Below are 16521 nucleotides of genomic sequence, written 5' to 3' on the forward strand. Positions count from 1 at the left end.
CACTGGGGACCCGAGTCACCCCCAAACAAAAACTGTTCTAGCTGCTACCATCTGAGAAATGGTACCGCAGCATAAAAGCCAGGACCAGCAGGCTCTGGAACAGCTTCTTCCACCGGGCCATCAGATTGATTAATTCATGCTGACACCACAGTATTTCAATGTTATATTGCTGTACATACTATTTACTATAAATTACTATTATTTGTACGTTGCATATGTAACCCCGTGGGTCACCTCAGGCTCGCTCAGCTCGTTCTCGTCCAGGGGTAGCAGCCTTCGGCCCGCCAAACTGGGTAATCAGCCGGTGTGGATGCTGTGTGATGTCCCCGCCTCGCCCAAAAACAGACAGTACACCATATGCGATTAAGTGAGTACAATTTATAAAGGTTACTATAACTAAGTGATTAATAACGATACAGTATATATGAAGGAAAAGAAAATAAAGAAAAGACGCCAAACTTATCAAAGTCCAAACCACTTCATGCACGACTGTTGGAGCTCTATTACTGAAGTCTTCTGGCCACCATTTCATCCCCTCCGAACTCCTCGACTCGCAGCTCAGGACCACCCGAAGTGGTCAACCAAGCACACCTATCTTCATCTGCTCTCCTCGGGATACCTCCTGGCCTCAGAACCCCCTCCCCCCCCCCCCACTGCTTGGGGTCCGTTCCTCACCCAGTTTGCAGCATCACGTCCTCTCTCCCTCACTCCCTCGTGACAAGTCCCCCAAAATGCCCGCCAACAATAGCTTACAGACTCAGAAGAAAGAACTACATTAATCCCAATTGGTTTACAAAGGAATACAATTCTCCGTATCAGTAAATTTGAACCCAAACAAGCTTCCAGCACTCTTGCAACAAAGAAGCATTCCTACTTTTAACAAACAAAGAGGCCATTTTGATTAACATACCAGTAACAAAGAAAAAGAAGAAACCCCCTTTACACATATTTAGACGGAGACGTAAGGATTATTACTCATGTATATGAAGGATGTAAATAATAGTCAACTCAATTCCCTGCCCATCTGGAATAATCTGTATGCCACCACCTCAATCATATATACCAACCATCTTGTTCAACCACTGTCCAGTCTGTATCCCACCACCTCAATGATATATATCAACCATCTTGTTCAATCTCTCTCCAGTCTGTATCCCACCACCTCAATGATATATATCAAACATCTTGTTCAATCTCTGTCCATCCTGTTTCCCACCACTTCAATCATATATATTAAACATCTTGTTCAGCCTCTGTCCAGCCTGTATTCCACCAACTCAATGATATATATCAACCATCTTGTTCAACCGCTGTCCAGTCTGTATTCCATCACCTCAATGATATATATTAAACATCTTGTTCAGCCTCTGTCCAGTCTGTATTCCACCACCTCAAAAATACAATTTGGGCCAAGACCCTTCATCGTGACTCTAGATACACACGTATCTGGAATAGCAACACGCAAAGTAAATAGAAAGTATGCGGAATAGGGAAAACTTTTGACAAAATTTAGTTCAAGGCTTAAAACAACCTGCCAAACAGATTTCAATAGTTTCCAAATTTAACAAAGGCAATAAACACTTACACCAATACTGACAATGACTTTTTTGGATAAAAATATCTTGGTCTCATTTCAATCAATAAATTTACAAAGTTTAATAAGAACTTTAGAAAACATTAGAAAAGACTATTTACACTCAAATGCACTTCGATTAACATTACCTTGGAGATAAGGAGAAAGAGAAATAATGAACATGATAAAAATAAATCACACAGTAGTCAGATAAAACCTCTAAGTATATATTTTCATCAAAAATGAACAGGATACAGCACTCCATGTGTGTACATGCAATCGTGAATAGAAATACAGACCAGAAAACTTCAATGAGAGGCCAACTCAGAAAAATGAGTCATCACTATGGAAGAAAACATTAACAAACGGAAAGAGAATGACCCTCCATGGGAGACATCCCAACAATCTGAGCAGACTAGATGGTGACAAGGAAGCATCGAGCGCCTGACTGAGAGTTGGCGACTTCTTCCCAGAAACAGACGGGTTCCTTGCAGAAATACAGGACAATGTTGTTAACAAAAGAAAGAGAGAAAAAAAAATGAGAAATACTTGAAATACGAACAAACAAGGCAGTAAGTGCAGAAAATGCCAAGAGAAACCAGACACAGTCCAACGCACTCCAGGATCCTGCAAGAGTTTAACTCAATCTGATTACTTACAAAGGTACAAACAAGTGGCAGATATCATTCACAAAAATATTGCTTAGAAATACAAACACATGAATGTCCTCCATCACTTCATAAAGGCAGCATAAATTGAAGCCTGATACAGTTTTAGAGTCAAAATCTTACAGATTATATGATAATCAATACATTATTTCAGATAGGACAATCCACAATAACCATCCGGATATAATATTACAGGATAAACAAGCAGAAACAACTCTCTCAATAGATAAAACCATTCCCAACACACACATATTCCTCGACCAGTTTGTCTGATCAGTCAGACAAACAAAATATTTTCTCTGTCATCAGATTCCAAATGTTGCTACTCTGTCAATTGTTACCATGCCCCACTGCTAATTCCCTTCTCCTCATCACACGTTCTTACCTGGACCATCGTCTAGAGCCTCAAACTCTGCCTGTGCAGACCCACCTCTGGTTTCTGACCCAGCTTCGTTGAACATCCAACTAATGGTTTCCCATTCTGCTTTCAATCTCTTTTCAAGAAGGGAGGGAAGGAGAAAACGGGCAAATCATGCTTGACTAATCTGTTGGAGTTTTTTGAGGGTGTAACAAGGATGTTGGACGAGGGTAAGCCAGTGGATGTAGTGTACCTAGATTTTCAGAAGGCATTCGATAAGGTGCCACATAGGAGATTGGTGAGTAAAATCAGAGCTCATGGCATTGGGGGCAGGGTTTCAACATGGATAGAAAACTGGTTGGCAGATAGAAAGCAAAGGGTAGCAGTGAATGGGTGTTTCTCGGACTGGCTGGAGGTGACTAGTGGGGTACCACAGGGCTCTGTATTGGGACCACAGCTCCTTACGATTTATGTCAAGAATTTAGATGAGGGCATTGAAAACTATATCAGCAAGTTTGCTGATGATACTAAACTGGGTGGCAGTGTGACATGCGAAGAGGACGTTAGGAGAATACAGGGAGACTTGGATAGGCTGGGTGAGTGGGCAGATACTTGGCAGATGTCATCCAATGTGAATAAATCTTAAGTTATCCATTTTGGAAGCAGGAACAAGAGGGCAGAGTATTGTCTGAACGGTGTAGAGTTAGGTAAGGGAGAAATGCAAAGTGACCTAGGAGTCCTAGTTGATCTGTCAATGAAGGTGAATGAGCAAGTGCAACAGGCAGTGAAGAGGGCAAATGGAATGTTGGCCTTTATTACAAGGGGAATTGAGTACAAGAGCAAGGATGTCCTTTTGCATTTGTACAGGGCCCTGGTGAGACCACACCTGGAATATTGTGTACAGTTTTGGTCTCCAGGTTTAAGGAAGGACATTCTGGCAATTAAGGAAGTGCAGCGTTGATTCCTGGGATGGCAGGGCTGTCTTACGCAGAGAGATTGGAGTGATTTGGCTTGTACACACTGGAACTGAGGAGATTGAGAGGGGATCTGATTGAAACGTTTAAGATAATTAAAGGATTTGATAGGATTGAGGCAGGAAATATGTTCCAGATGTTGGGAGAGTCCAGTACCAGAGGGCATGGATTGAGAATAAGAGGTCAGTTATTTAAAACAGAGTTGAGGAAGAGCTTCTTCTCCCAGAGAGTCGTGGAGGTGTGGAATGCACTGCCTCAGAAGACGGTGGAGGCCAATTCTCTGGATGCTTTCAAGAAGGAGCTAGATAGGTATTGATGGATAGGGGAATCAAGGGATATGGGGACAAGGCAGGGACTGGGTATTGATAGTGAATGATCAGCCATGACCTCAGAATGGCGGTGCAGACTCGAGGGGCTGAATGGTCTAATTCTGCACCTATTGTCTATTGTCAATTTTAGAGGACAGTGGTGCTTTCAACAACACTTCAGAAGCAGGGAAAGTGACCAATAATGTGGAAATGAATCGTGATAAAGGAGGTTAACTAACAATGTCATTCTTCCTCAGCCCAGAGATTGGAGGGGTGAAGAACATCTCAGACAGAGCTGCAGTCAGCTCCACTTCTTCAGTCTGCAGAAAATTCAAGGGAAACCTCTTCACCCACAGAGTTGTGACTGTTTGGAACCCATCACCACAGGGAGAGTGAGAGATGAACAACAGGGGAAGATTTATTAGGACTGTCATAGAAATGAATCACTGGCAGGGTAAGCTGGCCTACGTTGACTCTCTACTGTATACTAGGTGTGTTATAAGTTCAATTAATTACCAAAGACAGAGTTTAAAATTAACGGATTTATTTCTCTCAGATCCAGAGTACTAAACACCAGTCCCATTAAAGGTGAATGTGCAGCAGAAGAAACTCCTCCCATGTCCAGTGACCAGGGTGCAGAACTGGGTGTGGTGAGCAGCAGCAATAATTGCAGAGTTCAGCACCAACAGTCACTCTTGAAATTGCATTCAGCAACAGAGATGGACAATTATCCAGCATGCAGCTTATCGAAACTTTCTCCCCAGTGTGAACTCAACGATGCACATTCATTGGATTTGGCTGAATCTTTTCCCAATGTCTGAGCAGGTGAATGGCCTCTCTCCAGGGTGAACTTGCAGGTGACTCTGTAGGGTGGATGACCGAGTGAATCCCTTCCCACAGACAGAGCAGGTGAATGGCTTCTCCCCAGTGTGAACTGACTGGTGTGCTTGTAGATGGGATGACCGGGTGAATCCCTTCCCACAGACTGAGCAGGTGAACGGCCTCTCCCCAGTGTGAACTCGCTGGTGTATCTGTAGATGAGATGACTGAATGAATCCCTTCCCACAGATTGAGCAGGTGAATGGCCTCTCTCCAGTGTGAACTGACTGGTGTACCAGTAGGTGGGATGACTCAGTGAATACCTTCCCACAGTCTGAGCAGCTGAATGGCTTCTCCCCAGTGTGAACTGACTGGTGTCTCTGTAGGGAGAATGATCGAGTGAATCCCTTCCCACAGTCTGAGCAGGTGAATGGCCTCTCCCCAGTGTGAACTGACTGGTGCCTCAGTAGGAGAGATGACAAAGTGAAACTCTTCCCACAGACTGAGCAGCTGAACGGCTTCTCCCCAGTGTGAACTCGTTCATGACTCCGTAGTTCGGATGACTGAGCGAATCCTTTCCCACATTCTGAGCAGGTGAATGGCTTATACCCAGTGTGAACTCGCTGATGTACCTTCAGTTTAGATGAGTATGTGAATCCCTTCCCACAGTCCGAGCAGGTGAATGGCTGCTTCCCAGTGTGAACTCTCTGGTGAGCCATTAGGACAGATGACCGAGTGAATCCTTCCCCACAAATTCAGTGGATGACCAGCCTCTGCCCAGTGTGAACTGACTGGTGTGTCCACGTGTGGGTTGACCAACTGAATCGCTTCTCAATCACAGAACAGGTGAGTGGCCTTGCCCAGTGTGAACTTGCTGATGTACCTTTAGTTGAGAAGACCGACTGAATCCATTCCCACTGTCTGAGCAGGGGAATGGGCTCCCCCTTTGTAAAATGACAGGCGTGCCAGTCGGTCGGACAATTGAGTGAATCCCTCCCCACAGTCTGAGCAGGAAGGATGATCGAGTGAATCCCTCCCCACAGTCTGAGCAGGAAGGATGATCGAGTGATTCCCTTGCTCCGCTTCTTAAATATCTGGACAAAGACAGCAAATCTGGCGTGTTGTGTTCGAGATTCCCGTAGAGAAATTCCTTGTCATTTTTAACCTGAAAAAAAGATTTACAAATTCCATCAGTGGGAATACGTCATTATTTCAAATCAGATCACTTGAGTTGCCAAGGTGTGATCTGACATCACACTGTTACAGTGAAGTTCAACCCAAGTTGGAGAGAGAAATCATCTTCTAACTGGGCACAAAGCTGGTATCTGTAATAACTATCAAATTCTCTGATGTTCTTTCTGTCTCTATAAGAATGGGTACAGAGGAGGTATCGGGGTAAGATTTTTTTTAATGCAGAGCGTGGTGAGTGCGTGGATTGGGCTGCTGGTGACAGTGGTGGAAGCGAATACAATAGGGTCTTTTAAGAGACCCCTGGACAGATATATGGAGCTCAGAAAATTAGAGGCCTATGGGTAACCCTTGGTAATTTCTCAGGGAAGGGCATCTTTGGCACAGTTTTGTGACCAAAGATCCTGCATTGTGCTGTAGGTTTTTGTTTCCATGTTTCTGCCATCTCCAATCTGTGACTTGGCTCAGTTTGACTCTCTCCATTGGTATTATTCCCTGTTCCCCCTGAGCTGCATGGGTTCTTGGCTCCACAGTAACTGAAACACTCTCACACAAATAGCCTTTGTTGATGTGCAGCTAGGATTTTCTTTTATGCACTGTTAATTTAAAGTGCCACAGCTCTAGAGCCATGTAAAAATTTCCTGCCCAGATGAATCGTTGGTCCATACAGCTGTTAAAAAGAATTAAAGTGAACAGTAACATTATTTCAGGTTTTTGTAACAGTCATAGAAAATTACAACACAGAACAGGCCCTTTGGGCCAACTGGTCTGTGCTGAACTATTAAAACAGCCCACTCGCACACCTCTACCATCCAGGTACCAACAGAAACCTCTTAAATGTTGAAATCGAGCTCGCATGCACCACTTGTGCTGGCTGCTCATTCCACAGCCGGATAACCGTCTGTGTGAAGAAGTTCCCCTCATGTTCCCCTTAACATTTCACCTTTCACCCTTAATCCATGGCATCTGGTTGTAGTCCCACCCAATCTCAGCGGAAAAAGCCAGCTTGCATTTACCCTATCTATAACCCTCATAGTTGGGGTATACCTCCATCAAATCTCCCCTCAATCTTCTATATTCCAAGGAATAAAGTCCTGACCTGTTCAATCTCTCCTTACAACCCAAGTTCTCCAGACCTGGCAACATCCTTGTGAATTTTCTCTGAACTCTCTGAACCTCTTTTATATCATTACTGTAGGTAGTTGACCAAAACTGCACACAATACTCCAAATTAGGCCTCACCAATGTCTTCTAGAAATCAAGATAACATCCATCTATTGTTATCAGTACTTTGGTTCATGAAGGCCATTGGGCTGAAATCTTTTTTTCCATCTCTATCTAACTGTGACACAACTTTCAGTGAATTAAGGTATTCCCAGGTCCGTTTCTTCTACAACACTCCTCCGTGTCCGACCAATCACCGTGAAAGACCTCCCTTGGTAGGTCAGACCAAAGTGCAACAACTCACACTGGTCTGCATTAAATTCCATTTTCCATTTCTCAAACCATTTTGCCACCTGGTCCAGATCGCACTGCAAGCCATGATAGTCTTCCTCGCTGTCCACTACACCACCAGTCTTGGTGTCACCCACAAATTTGCTGATCCAGTTAACCACACTATCATCCAGATTACTGATATAGATGACAAACAACAACAGATCCAGCACTGATCCCTGTGGCTCACCAACAGTCACAGGTTCCAGTCAGAGAGGCAACCATCTGCTACCACACTCTGGCTTCTGCCAAAGACAGTGTCTCATCCAATTTACTGTCTCATCTTGAATGCTGAGTGACTGAATCTTCTTGATCAACCTCCCATATAAGACTTTGTCAAGTGCCTTGCTAACGTTCATGTCGACAACATATACTGCCTTGCCTTCATCCACTTTCCTGAGAACATCTGCAAGAGACTATAAGATTGGCGAGAGCCATGCTGTCTATCCTTTATCAGTCCACACCTATCCAAATACTTACAGTATATACCTGGTTCCTGCACACACATTCCAATAACTTTCCCAGTTCTGATGTCAAGCTCACCAACGTATAATTTCCTAGTTTATTTTTGCAGCCTTTCTTGAACATCAGAACAACATTGTCTGTCCTCCAATCCTCCAGTACCTCACCTGTCACTGAGGGTGAATTAAATATCTGTGCTAAGGCCCCGATAATTTCTGCACTTGTCTTCCGCAGGGTCCTAGTAAACAACTTGTCAGGCCCTGGGGATTGATCCACACTAATTTGCCTCAAACGCCTCCACCTCTGTAATCTGTACAGGGTCCATGAAGTTGATGCGGCTTTGCCTCACTTCTATAGACTCTGTGTTCATCTCTTGAGTAAATACGGATGCAAAAAAAATCTCCCCAAGTCTATGTTATCCCTTCATATGGATTACCATTCTGATCTTCCAGAGAATTAATTTTTTCCCTTGCAATATTTTTGCTCTTAACATATCTGCAGAATCCCTGAGGATTCTCCTTCAACTTGTCTGCTGGGGAAACCTCATGCCTTCTTTTATTTCTTTCATAAGTGTTCACTTGAATTTCCTGTATTTCATAAGTACCCCATTTGTTCCTATCTGCCTGTACCTGGTATGCACCTCCTTTTTATTGATCTGGGTGAGGAAAGCCAAAGGGGTGATAGATCTGCATGGTGGGAGGTGGGGTTAAAGAGGGTTAACCTAAAGTTGCAGGGGGAATGGGAGCCTGAATAACAGAACAGATGGTGGTGGGGTTGTGGAGAAAGATGTTGTTCAGGCCTCAGACAAAGTCAGGAATGAAAAAGCTGAGCATGGTACAGTGAATATGCTGAGCCCTGTATATTTCAATACAAGGAGCAGCGTAGGAAAGGTGGATGTGTTCAGGGCATGGATCAACACCTGGAATCAACACTAGGATCTGGCAACTGTGGATTGGGACAGGCTGCTTTATGGCAAAGATGTGCTTGGTAAATGGGAGGCCTTCAAAGCAAAATTTTGAAAGTAGTAAGCGGGTATGTCAGAATAAAAGGTAAAGATAGAAACTGTAGGGAAACTTGAATTGCACGAGATATTGAGACCCTGGTAAAGCACAAAATGGAATTGCATAACAGGGATAGGCAGTCACTTTCTTATGGAGTATAAGAAATGCAAGAGAACACATAAGAAATCAATCAGGATGGCTAAAAGATGGCATGAGGATATTACCACTAGGATATTCATCCCCTCTTGTTCTGTTCCTCTAACTAACAAATCCCCTATCAGCCTTTTGACTTTCCTCTGCCAGGTAATTCCCCCCAACAGTTTCTAAAGTGGTCCACTTGTTGTTGTGTGAAATGGCCACAAGAGTACTCTGCGATGCCTATTTAACCTCATTCCCCTTCCTGACTCTCACCCAGTTTCCTGTGTCCTGCACCTTGGGAGTAGCTCACCTCTCTTCATGTCATATCTATCACCCCCCTCCAACTGCTGGATGATATGGAATTCACCCATTTCAAGCAGCTCATTGAAGTGCAGGGTTACAAGCTGCAGCTGGATGCACATCTTGTAGGTGAGGGCATCAGGGACACTGGAGGTCTCCCCTCCTTTCCTCCAATACCCCTCTAATTTGTAATAATCTCCCCTCTAATTTGTAATAACCAGTGTGCAGATAAATCTTGTGCTGTGCATTTTTAACCCAGTGACAAGATGGGCACAGTGAATTTTATATAGAGAGGTATTCATTATCACGGCTAGCAAATCACTGTCAATAGGAGCTTTGATCTCGTCTGGGTTTGATCGAGTTCATCTGCACTCTCACACAACCTATGTAGCAGGCCTGTAACAGGAAATGGAGGATTTTCTCACCAAAACTTTTTCACATTGTCCATATGTGGTTTGCTTGCTAAATTATGCTTTAAAAGGTCAGATTTCCGAATATCACTCCACTTCTTCCCACTTGCAAGTTCTCCAGCAAGTTTTACATCACCAAAATGGAAACAGGCATCCCCAGTTTCTGTATTCCACATAAATATTCCCCCTGAACCCTCCCCCAATGACTGACGGTGGTGAACTCAGTGAATGAAATCCCAATGAATATGACGGGAAGGGCAGTAGTCTGTCTCACTGGAGTCTGGCACATTTGTGATGTGAAAGCTACTTGTTGCCCAGGGCAAAGGTGTTTGATGTCATTACGTACCCAGAGAATATGGGATGAAACATGTTCTCACCGGTAGAAAAGTCCAGAGCAAGAGGAGGTAGAGGAAGCAACACACACAAAATACTGGAGGAGCTCAGCAGGCCAGACAGCATCTACGGAAAAGTGTGCTAATGCCGATTTTCTCAACTGGAGATGTAAAAGATTTTGTTCCCTTTCTCCGAGTTCCTAATCCTTGCATTTAGATAGCTGGAGCTCAGCTCTGTCTGAGAGATCCATCGGTTCCCATTTCCTCATCAACCGGAAGCTCCCCGGGGCCCGTGTACGGATCGTGGGGCAGAGAGAGAGGGAAGAGGGCAGGACCGTCACGGGATTGCTGCCCACGGTGTCCGAAATTCGGAGGAATTATCCCGAAGTCGGTGTTTAAGATAAAAACACGGTTAATCGCTCTTACCTGCAACCGACGTTTTCAAAGGCTTCTGTGTACTGCGCGCATGCGTGAAACTCAGGGACGGCCTCAGCCTGACGCCTGCGCATTTCATCGGCGCTTCAGCATGGCCCTATGGGTAATCACGGTGCCATTAAAGATTTCTGCAAGCACCGGTTCAATGTCCATATCTCATTTTTTTTTTATCTTGGGTATAGAAAAAATCTGCAGCTGTTTTAACGCAGAAAGCGGCTCCCATAACCAATATACTCAATATCAACGTGTATCTAATGCCAAAGTAAAATGCAGATATAAAACACAGGAGATTCTACAGTTGCTGGAAATACAGAGACGCACACACACAAAACAATTCAGAGATCAACTAAGCAGCGGAGTACACAGGCTGGGCATGCGGAAGGGGCTCTGCCTAAACGTTTTCTATTTATTCCTCTCCAAAATTTCTGCCTGATCTGTTGATTTCCACCTGTGTTTTGCAGAAATTAACCCCCTTTTTTTTCGATCAACCAGTTTCCAAATGCTTCTAATCTTTCACTTTTAACCACATCCTGCTGGTCTTATTCGTCCTCCTCCTCTGGGCCCCATTTCTCTCTGGAGCCCCTGATTCAAGCTGGCAACTCTTTTGTTTCTGACTCTGCATCACCGAAGATTCACTCGCTAGTCTGCTGTCAAACTTTAGAGGTGCATTGTGTTACGAGACCGCAGGTTCGTTTACTGTGAGTGTCGCTTTAAGTGCCTGAGTGAGGAGGGCTGTGACGTCAGACACAAGCTGCGGCAGCCTGAGGGAGCGGGAGCGGGAGAGGGAGACAAGTTGTTGGAAATTCAGCGTGTGACTGCTATAGGCTGAAACTCTTCCATGCCCAAAAGGTACGGTTGATCCGATCATCGGCACGCAGTGCACAACGGATGTGTGACTGTCACTTCGTATCATCCATATGTGTGGATTTGCTGGAGTATCCTGTGGTATCACTTTTGTTGTCCCTTACCTGGAATCGGGGTGTTCTGTGGTAACCACTTGAAGACGATATTCCTGTGACTGTCACCTGGTGATATTTCTAATCTTCAGCGACTGTTATTTCGTTTACCCAGCGTGGAATGAGTGTGGAGTTCTTCATAATTGCCTTCTCTCTACATTTTCGTGTGGATTTACAAATCTCTCCTCTCACTGACTTACTCCGTGGATTACTGAACTTTTCCAATTTACCATCTGAAGACTTTAAGCATTGTTTCCCAAGCTTGATAGTTTGGGAGCTATATATACGCATAACACTGTTAACTTCTGTTTATTTCATTTAATCTTTTATATTTGGAGTAGCTACTGTTACGTACCCCGTGACGGGTCAAAGATCCAGCAGAAACAGAAAACACCGTGTAGTCGGGTATTGCTATAAACTAATGCTATTTATTAGTAACTACAGCAATATAAATGCAGATATATCAAACAGGTTATTAATGATTATATATATATATATATATGTGTGTGTGTGTGTGTGTGTGTGTGTGGAAATAGGAAAGCCAAGCTTCTTCACGCCTCGGGGTGAATGGATGCCGTCTGACGGTGATGAGTGAAGTTCGGTTCAGTTTGTGGGATTGAGTCGGGTAGTGATGGAGAGAGAGAGAGGGAGAGTTTTGAGTCTTCAGGTAAGCTGACGCCATCGATAGTCCCTTCGTCCTCCGAAATCCTTTGGAAGTCACCGACTGTGACACTACAAACGATACCGTTCTTCTGTGGTGGAGTTATTAACCCAGGCGAGGGATGGACACACGAATAACTCCCCACCAGTCACAGCCTTTTCACACTGCGAGAGCCACTGATCGATGCTCCTGATCGATCTTCCAAAGCCCAACTTTTTCTGTGGACACAACAAAGCTCATTCAGTGTCCAACACCATGTGTCTGGAGGTCTATCAGCGGACCTCCTACTTATCTCACCGTGCTGAGCCCCAGCTGTCCATCAAACAGTTCCTCCCTTTTCTCTCTGTAAGAACACAGAAGCTGACAGTGTCCTTGTAAAAGTGGAAACAAGCTTGCAGAGAAACCGTAACACTCTATCTCTCTCTCTCCACCTTCCCTCCCTCCCTCTCTCTGTGTCCGGTGTTGAACATCTCCCTCTCTCTTTTCAAAAACACAGTTCATAGGGGTAATTCAGGACCCCGTCACTATACTAATGAAGATAGTAGTTTTAACATCGAAACCAGACTCCGTTAGTGATCTATTGCTGCTGATATGTAACAATTGCAACAACCCAGCTGTCTGAGGCACAGTCCTTTAAAATTGGTGAAAATGACCCAAAACGTTGAAAAGAGCGGGGAAGAAGGAGTTTAACCAACTTCGTCTGGAGCCCTGAACAACGTCACAACCACAGTGAGCTCATCGTCTTGTTCAGCCCGGAGAAAATCATGCAGGAAATTCATGCAGGTGGATAAGATGATGAGAGGCATTGGTCGTGCGGATAGCCAGAGGCTTTTTCCCAGGGCTGAAACGGCTAACACGAGGGGGAATAGGGTTAAGCTGCTTGGAAGTAGGTACAGAGGAGATATCAGAGCTAAGTCTTTTAAGCAGAGAGTGGTGTGTGTGTGGAATGCACCGCCAGCAACAGTGATAGAGGCGGATACAATAGGGTCTTTTAAGAGACTCTTGGATAGGTACATGGAGCTTAGGAAAATAGAGGGCGATGCGGCAGGGTAATTCTAAACAGTTTCTAGAGTAAGTTCAACATTGTGGGCCAAAGGGTCTGTAATGTGTTGTAGATCTCTATGATTCTATGAAATTCAAGGGAAATCTGTTATGAGTGATGATCTGATGGACGATGGGGTGAAGAGTTAACCATCCCCCCAACCCCCGAGAAACACGAACTATTACGTTGCTATGCTGACCATGAGAAAGAGACGAAAAACAGGCAAGTACATCGGCGACAGATCAGAGAGAGGGAGAGAGACTGTTGATTTACTGTATTATGACTTCTGCAAGGGTTATTTATCTTCTACTGTTTTGCTCATAAACATTCCTCAGTGGACTGAAAGAGTGGCCTGATTTAGTGGACACAGTCATTCAGGATTGATGGATAGCTGAGTCCCCGTGAGTAGGGATAAAAGACAGGTCTGGAGAGACACCCTTCAGACACACCAGTGGCCACTGATTGAGTGTTGGAACCCACAAGAAAGGTGGGGGCTTCGAAGGCCAAACCAGGAGGTCGGTCAGTAAGGCTATCAGTGTAAAAGCAGGGCCGGTGGGGACTTGTGTGTGTGTCCCCTCATGCCAGAGTGATGAGTCCACCACAGAAGAACGGTCTGGCTGAAGACCAGAGGGGTCATAACTGAATGACCACAACGGTGCAACGGATTAAGAAAGCAAAGGAAGGTTTGGCTGCTTGGCTGCTGTAGCTTTTACATATCTCTCTCTCTCTCCCTCTCCCTCTCCCTCTCCCTCTCCCTCTCTCTCTCTCTCTCTCTCTCTCTCTCTCTCTCTCTCTCTCTCTCTCTCTCATCTCTCTCTCTCTCTCTCTCTCTCTCTCTCTCTCTCTCTCTCTCTCTCTCTCTCTCTCTCTCTCATGATTACAATACAACAACCATAACTACATCAGCACTCATGAACTGAACTGAACTTTATACTTTTCTATGACAATTCATTTACCCCTAGACATCGATAGAGCTTGTTTATTATTGCTTGTTATTATTCCTACACTTTTAGGTTTATTACTTCTGACTGGTTTTATATGTATATTCGCATTATTGATATGGTTTTGCTTATTTTTATTAATAAACACCTTTAGTTTGGTACCACCAGACTCCAACAGATTCTTCTTTCTCTGCTGTTTAAATACCCAGTTACGGGGTACGTAACAAATCTCCTATCCCATACAGTGGTGACTAGTTGCAACCTGTCATCTCAGGGTGAGCAAAAGGGGAACGGCAGGGATATATTTTCATATACTGATATGGAACAGAAACATGGGCAGGGACAAGATGGGCCGAGTGGCCTCTCCAGTGAGACACGGAATTTGATACAGAGGTGATTTATATATCACAGCTCCACAATAGTAAACACCAGTCTAGTTTAAGTCTAACATCAGCAGAACCGACTCCTCCAATGCTCAGTGACCAGGGTTCAGTCCTGGGTGTGATGAGCAGCCGCAAGAACGGCAGAATCTGACAGCAACAGTCCCTCATGAACCTGCAGCTGTCTTCAGTCACCGTGATGGTTAAACATTTAACACGGAGCTGATTTGAACTTCCTACCTGATGTGAAGCTGCTGGTGTTGCAGCAGCTGGGATGATTGAGTAAAACTCTTTGCTCACTCCGGACAGAAATGTGGCCTCTATTTATTGTGAACTCACCGGAGCATCACAAGGTGGGTTAACTGAATGAGTCTCTTCGCACACACGGAGCAGGTGAACGGCCGCTTCCCAGTGTGAAGATGTGGATCTCGGTCTTGACCCGAAACGTTGACTGCTCATTTACACGGATGCTGCCCGACCTGCTGAGTTCCTCCAGCGTCTTGTACGTGTTGCTTTGACCACAGCATCTGCAGTGTACTTTGTGTTCAAGCGCTGGTGAACTGACAGATAGAGCGGAACTAACGTGCTGTTCTGTTCGAGATTCCCATACACAAATCCTTTTAATTTTCTACACTGTTAAAAGTTTACAAAGCACGTCAGTGGGTGAAGGACAACATTTCAACTGAAATAATTTTAGTCTCCATGGTGCCTTCTGATTAAAACACTGTCACATCTCAAAACAATTTAGAGGAACAAGATTTCATCTTCCAACTGGCCACAGTTCCGGAATCAGGGTCAACATCAAACTCTCTGCTTCCCTCTCTGTGTCAAAATGGATCATTCCTCCCCTTCATCAGTCTGTGACTTGGCTCAGTTTGTCTGTCTCCTTCGCATTCTGAGCATGCGCCACACACCCACTGAGATCACATTTTATTTAGACGGCTGTGACTAGAGACTTTCTGATTATTATGTCCCTCCCGGTATTTGACGGTGGTAAACTCAGAGTCAGCAATGGTATTGAACATCGGGAGTAGGTGATTAGGCTTTTTCGTTGGAGATCGATAAACTGCCGGTAGTCTGTGTCTGGATGAGTGGGTCGTTTTCAGACTGGAAGGAGGTAGCGTTTGGAGTACCCCAGAGATCAGTCCCTGACCACAGTTGTTCACAATTTAATGTCCTGGCAGAGGCAGCGAGATGAGAGATGTCCCAATCTGCTGGTGACGCAGAAAGAGTGGAGTTGGGGGAGGGGAGGCTATTCACATGCAATTTCGTAGCTTTGCAATCGGTACATAGTGCACTGTGGGGCTGCAGTGGCGGGTCCCAATCTGCTAATTAGATTTGCTGAAGGCACTACATTGATTGGCCGAATCCCAAATAACAACGAGACAACTTATGAAGAAGAAGTCATCACTCCGACACGGTGGTGTCAAGAAAACAACCTCTCCCTCATTGTGACAAAAACACAGGAGCTGATTGTGGATTACAGGAGGAATGGAGACAGGGAGCACATTCAACATTTCCAAGTCTGTTATTGACACAAAATGCACATTTCAATATTGATCACTACACAATGCATTTTATACTTTGTTAATGACATAAAACATGTTTATAGATTGTTACCGACAGAGAATCGTATAACTTGTGTTCCGTGTGTTATCTGAATGTACTTGCCTGTGATGCTGCCACAAGTCAGTGTTTCTCTGTACCTGTACCTTCCCGTACTTGTGCACTTGGCAATACATTCAACAGGACCTGAGAAATCTCAGTGAGATTTGATTAATGATGATCATCTTGGCCGCTCGGTAGGTCGAATGTATGAGACAGTACACTGTTAAATGCAAATCCCTGAACAGTGTTGATGATCAGTGGGATCTTAGACTCCAAGTTCATCGCTCCCTGAGAGAGACTGCACAGATTAATCGGGTGGTTAAGAAGGCAAATGGCATGGTTGTCTTTATTACTTGAATCATTGAGTTCAAAAGTCGGGAAGTTGTGTTGCGGCTGTTCCGAGCCTGCGGTCGTACTGTAACTGTTTCTTTAAGAGCGCCGGCGTGAGGAGGCGGGGCTATGACGTCAGTCAC

The 16521-nt window shown here is 44.6% G+C and overlaps 1 protein-coding gene across 1 annotated transcript; it reads right to left on the reverse strand.

Annotated features, from left to right (window-relative positions):
- Positions 1-4408: 4408 nt before the first annotated feature.
- On the reverse strand, positions 4409-10544 carry LOC132386545 (zinc finger protein 239-like). Its single transcript, XM_059958816.1, has 2 exons — positions 10452-10544; positions 4409-5865 (listed from the first exon to the last, which is right to left on the reverse strand). The coding sequence occupies exon 2, from the start codon at positions 5417-5419 to the stop codon at positions 4667-4669; it is 753 nt and encodes a 250-aa protein (XP_059814799.1). The 5' UTR covers positions 5420-5865; positions 10452-10544; the 3' UTR covers positions 4409-4666.
- Positions 10545-16521: the final 5977 nt, after the last annotated feature.

Source organism: Hypanus sabinus, unplaced genomic scaffold (assembly GCF_030144855.1).
Source record: "Hypanus sabinus isolate sHypSab1 unplaced genomic scaffold, sHypSab1.hap1 scaffold_1195, whole genome shotgun sequence".
Lineage (NCBI taxonomy): Eukaryota > Metazoa > Chordata > Chondrichthyes > Myliobatiformes > Dasyatidae > Hypanus > Hypanus sabinus.

Bases quoted from the DNA above. Each gene is read 5' to 3' on its own strand.
- LOC132386545 (XM_059958816.1), bottom strand. From the start codon at position 5,419: ATGGCTCACCAGAGAGTTCACACTGGGAAGCAGCCATTCACCTGCTCG.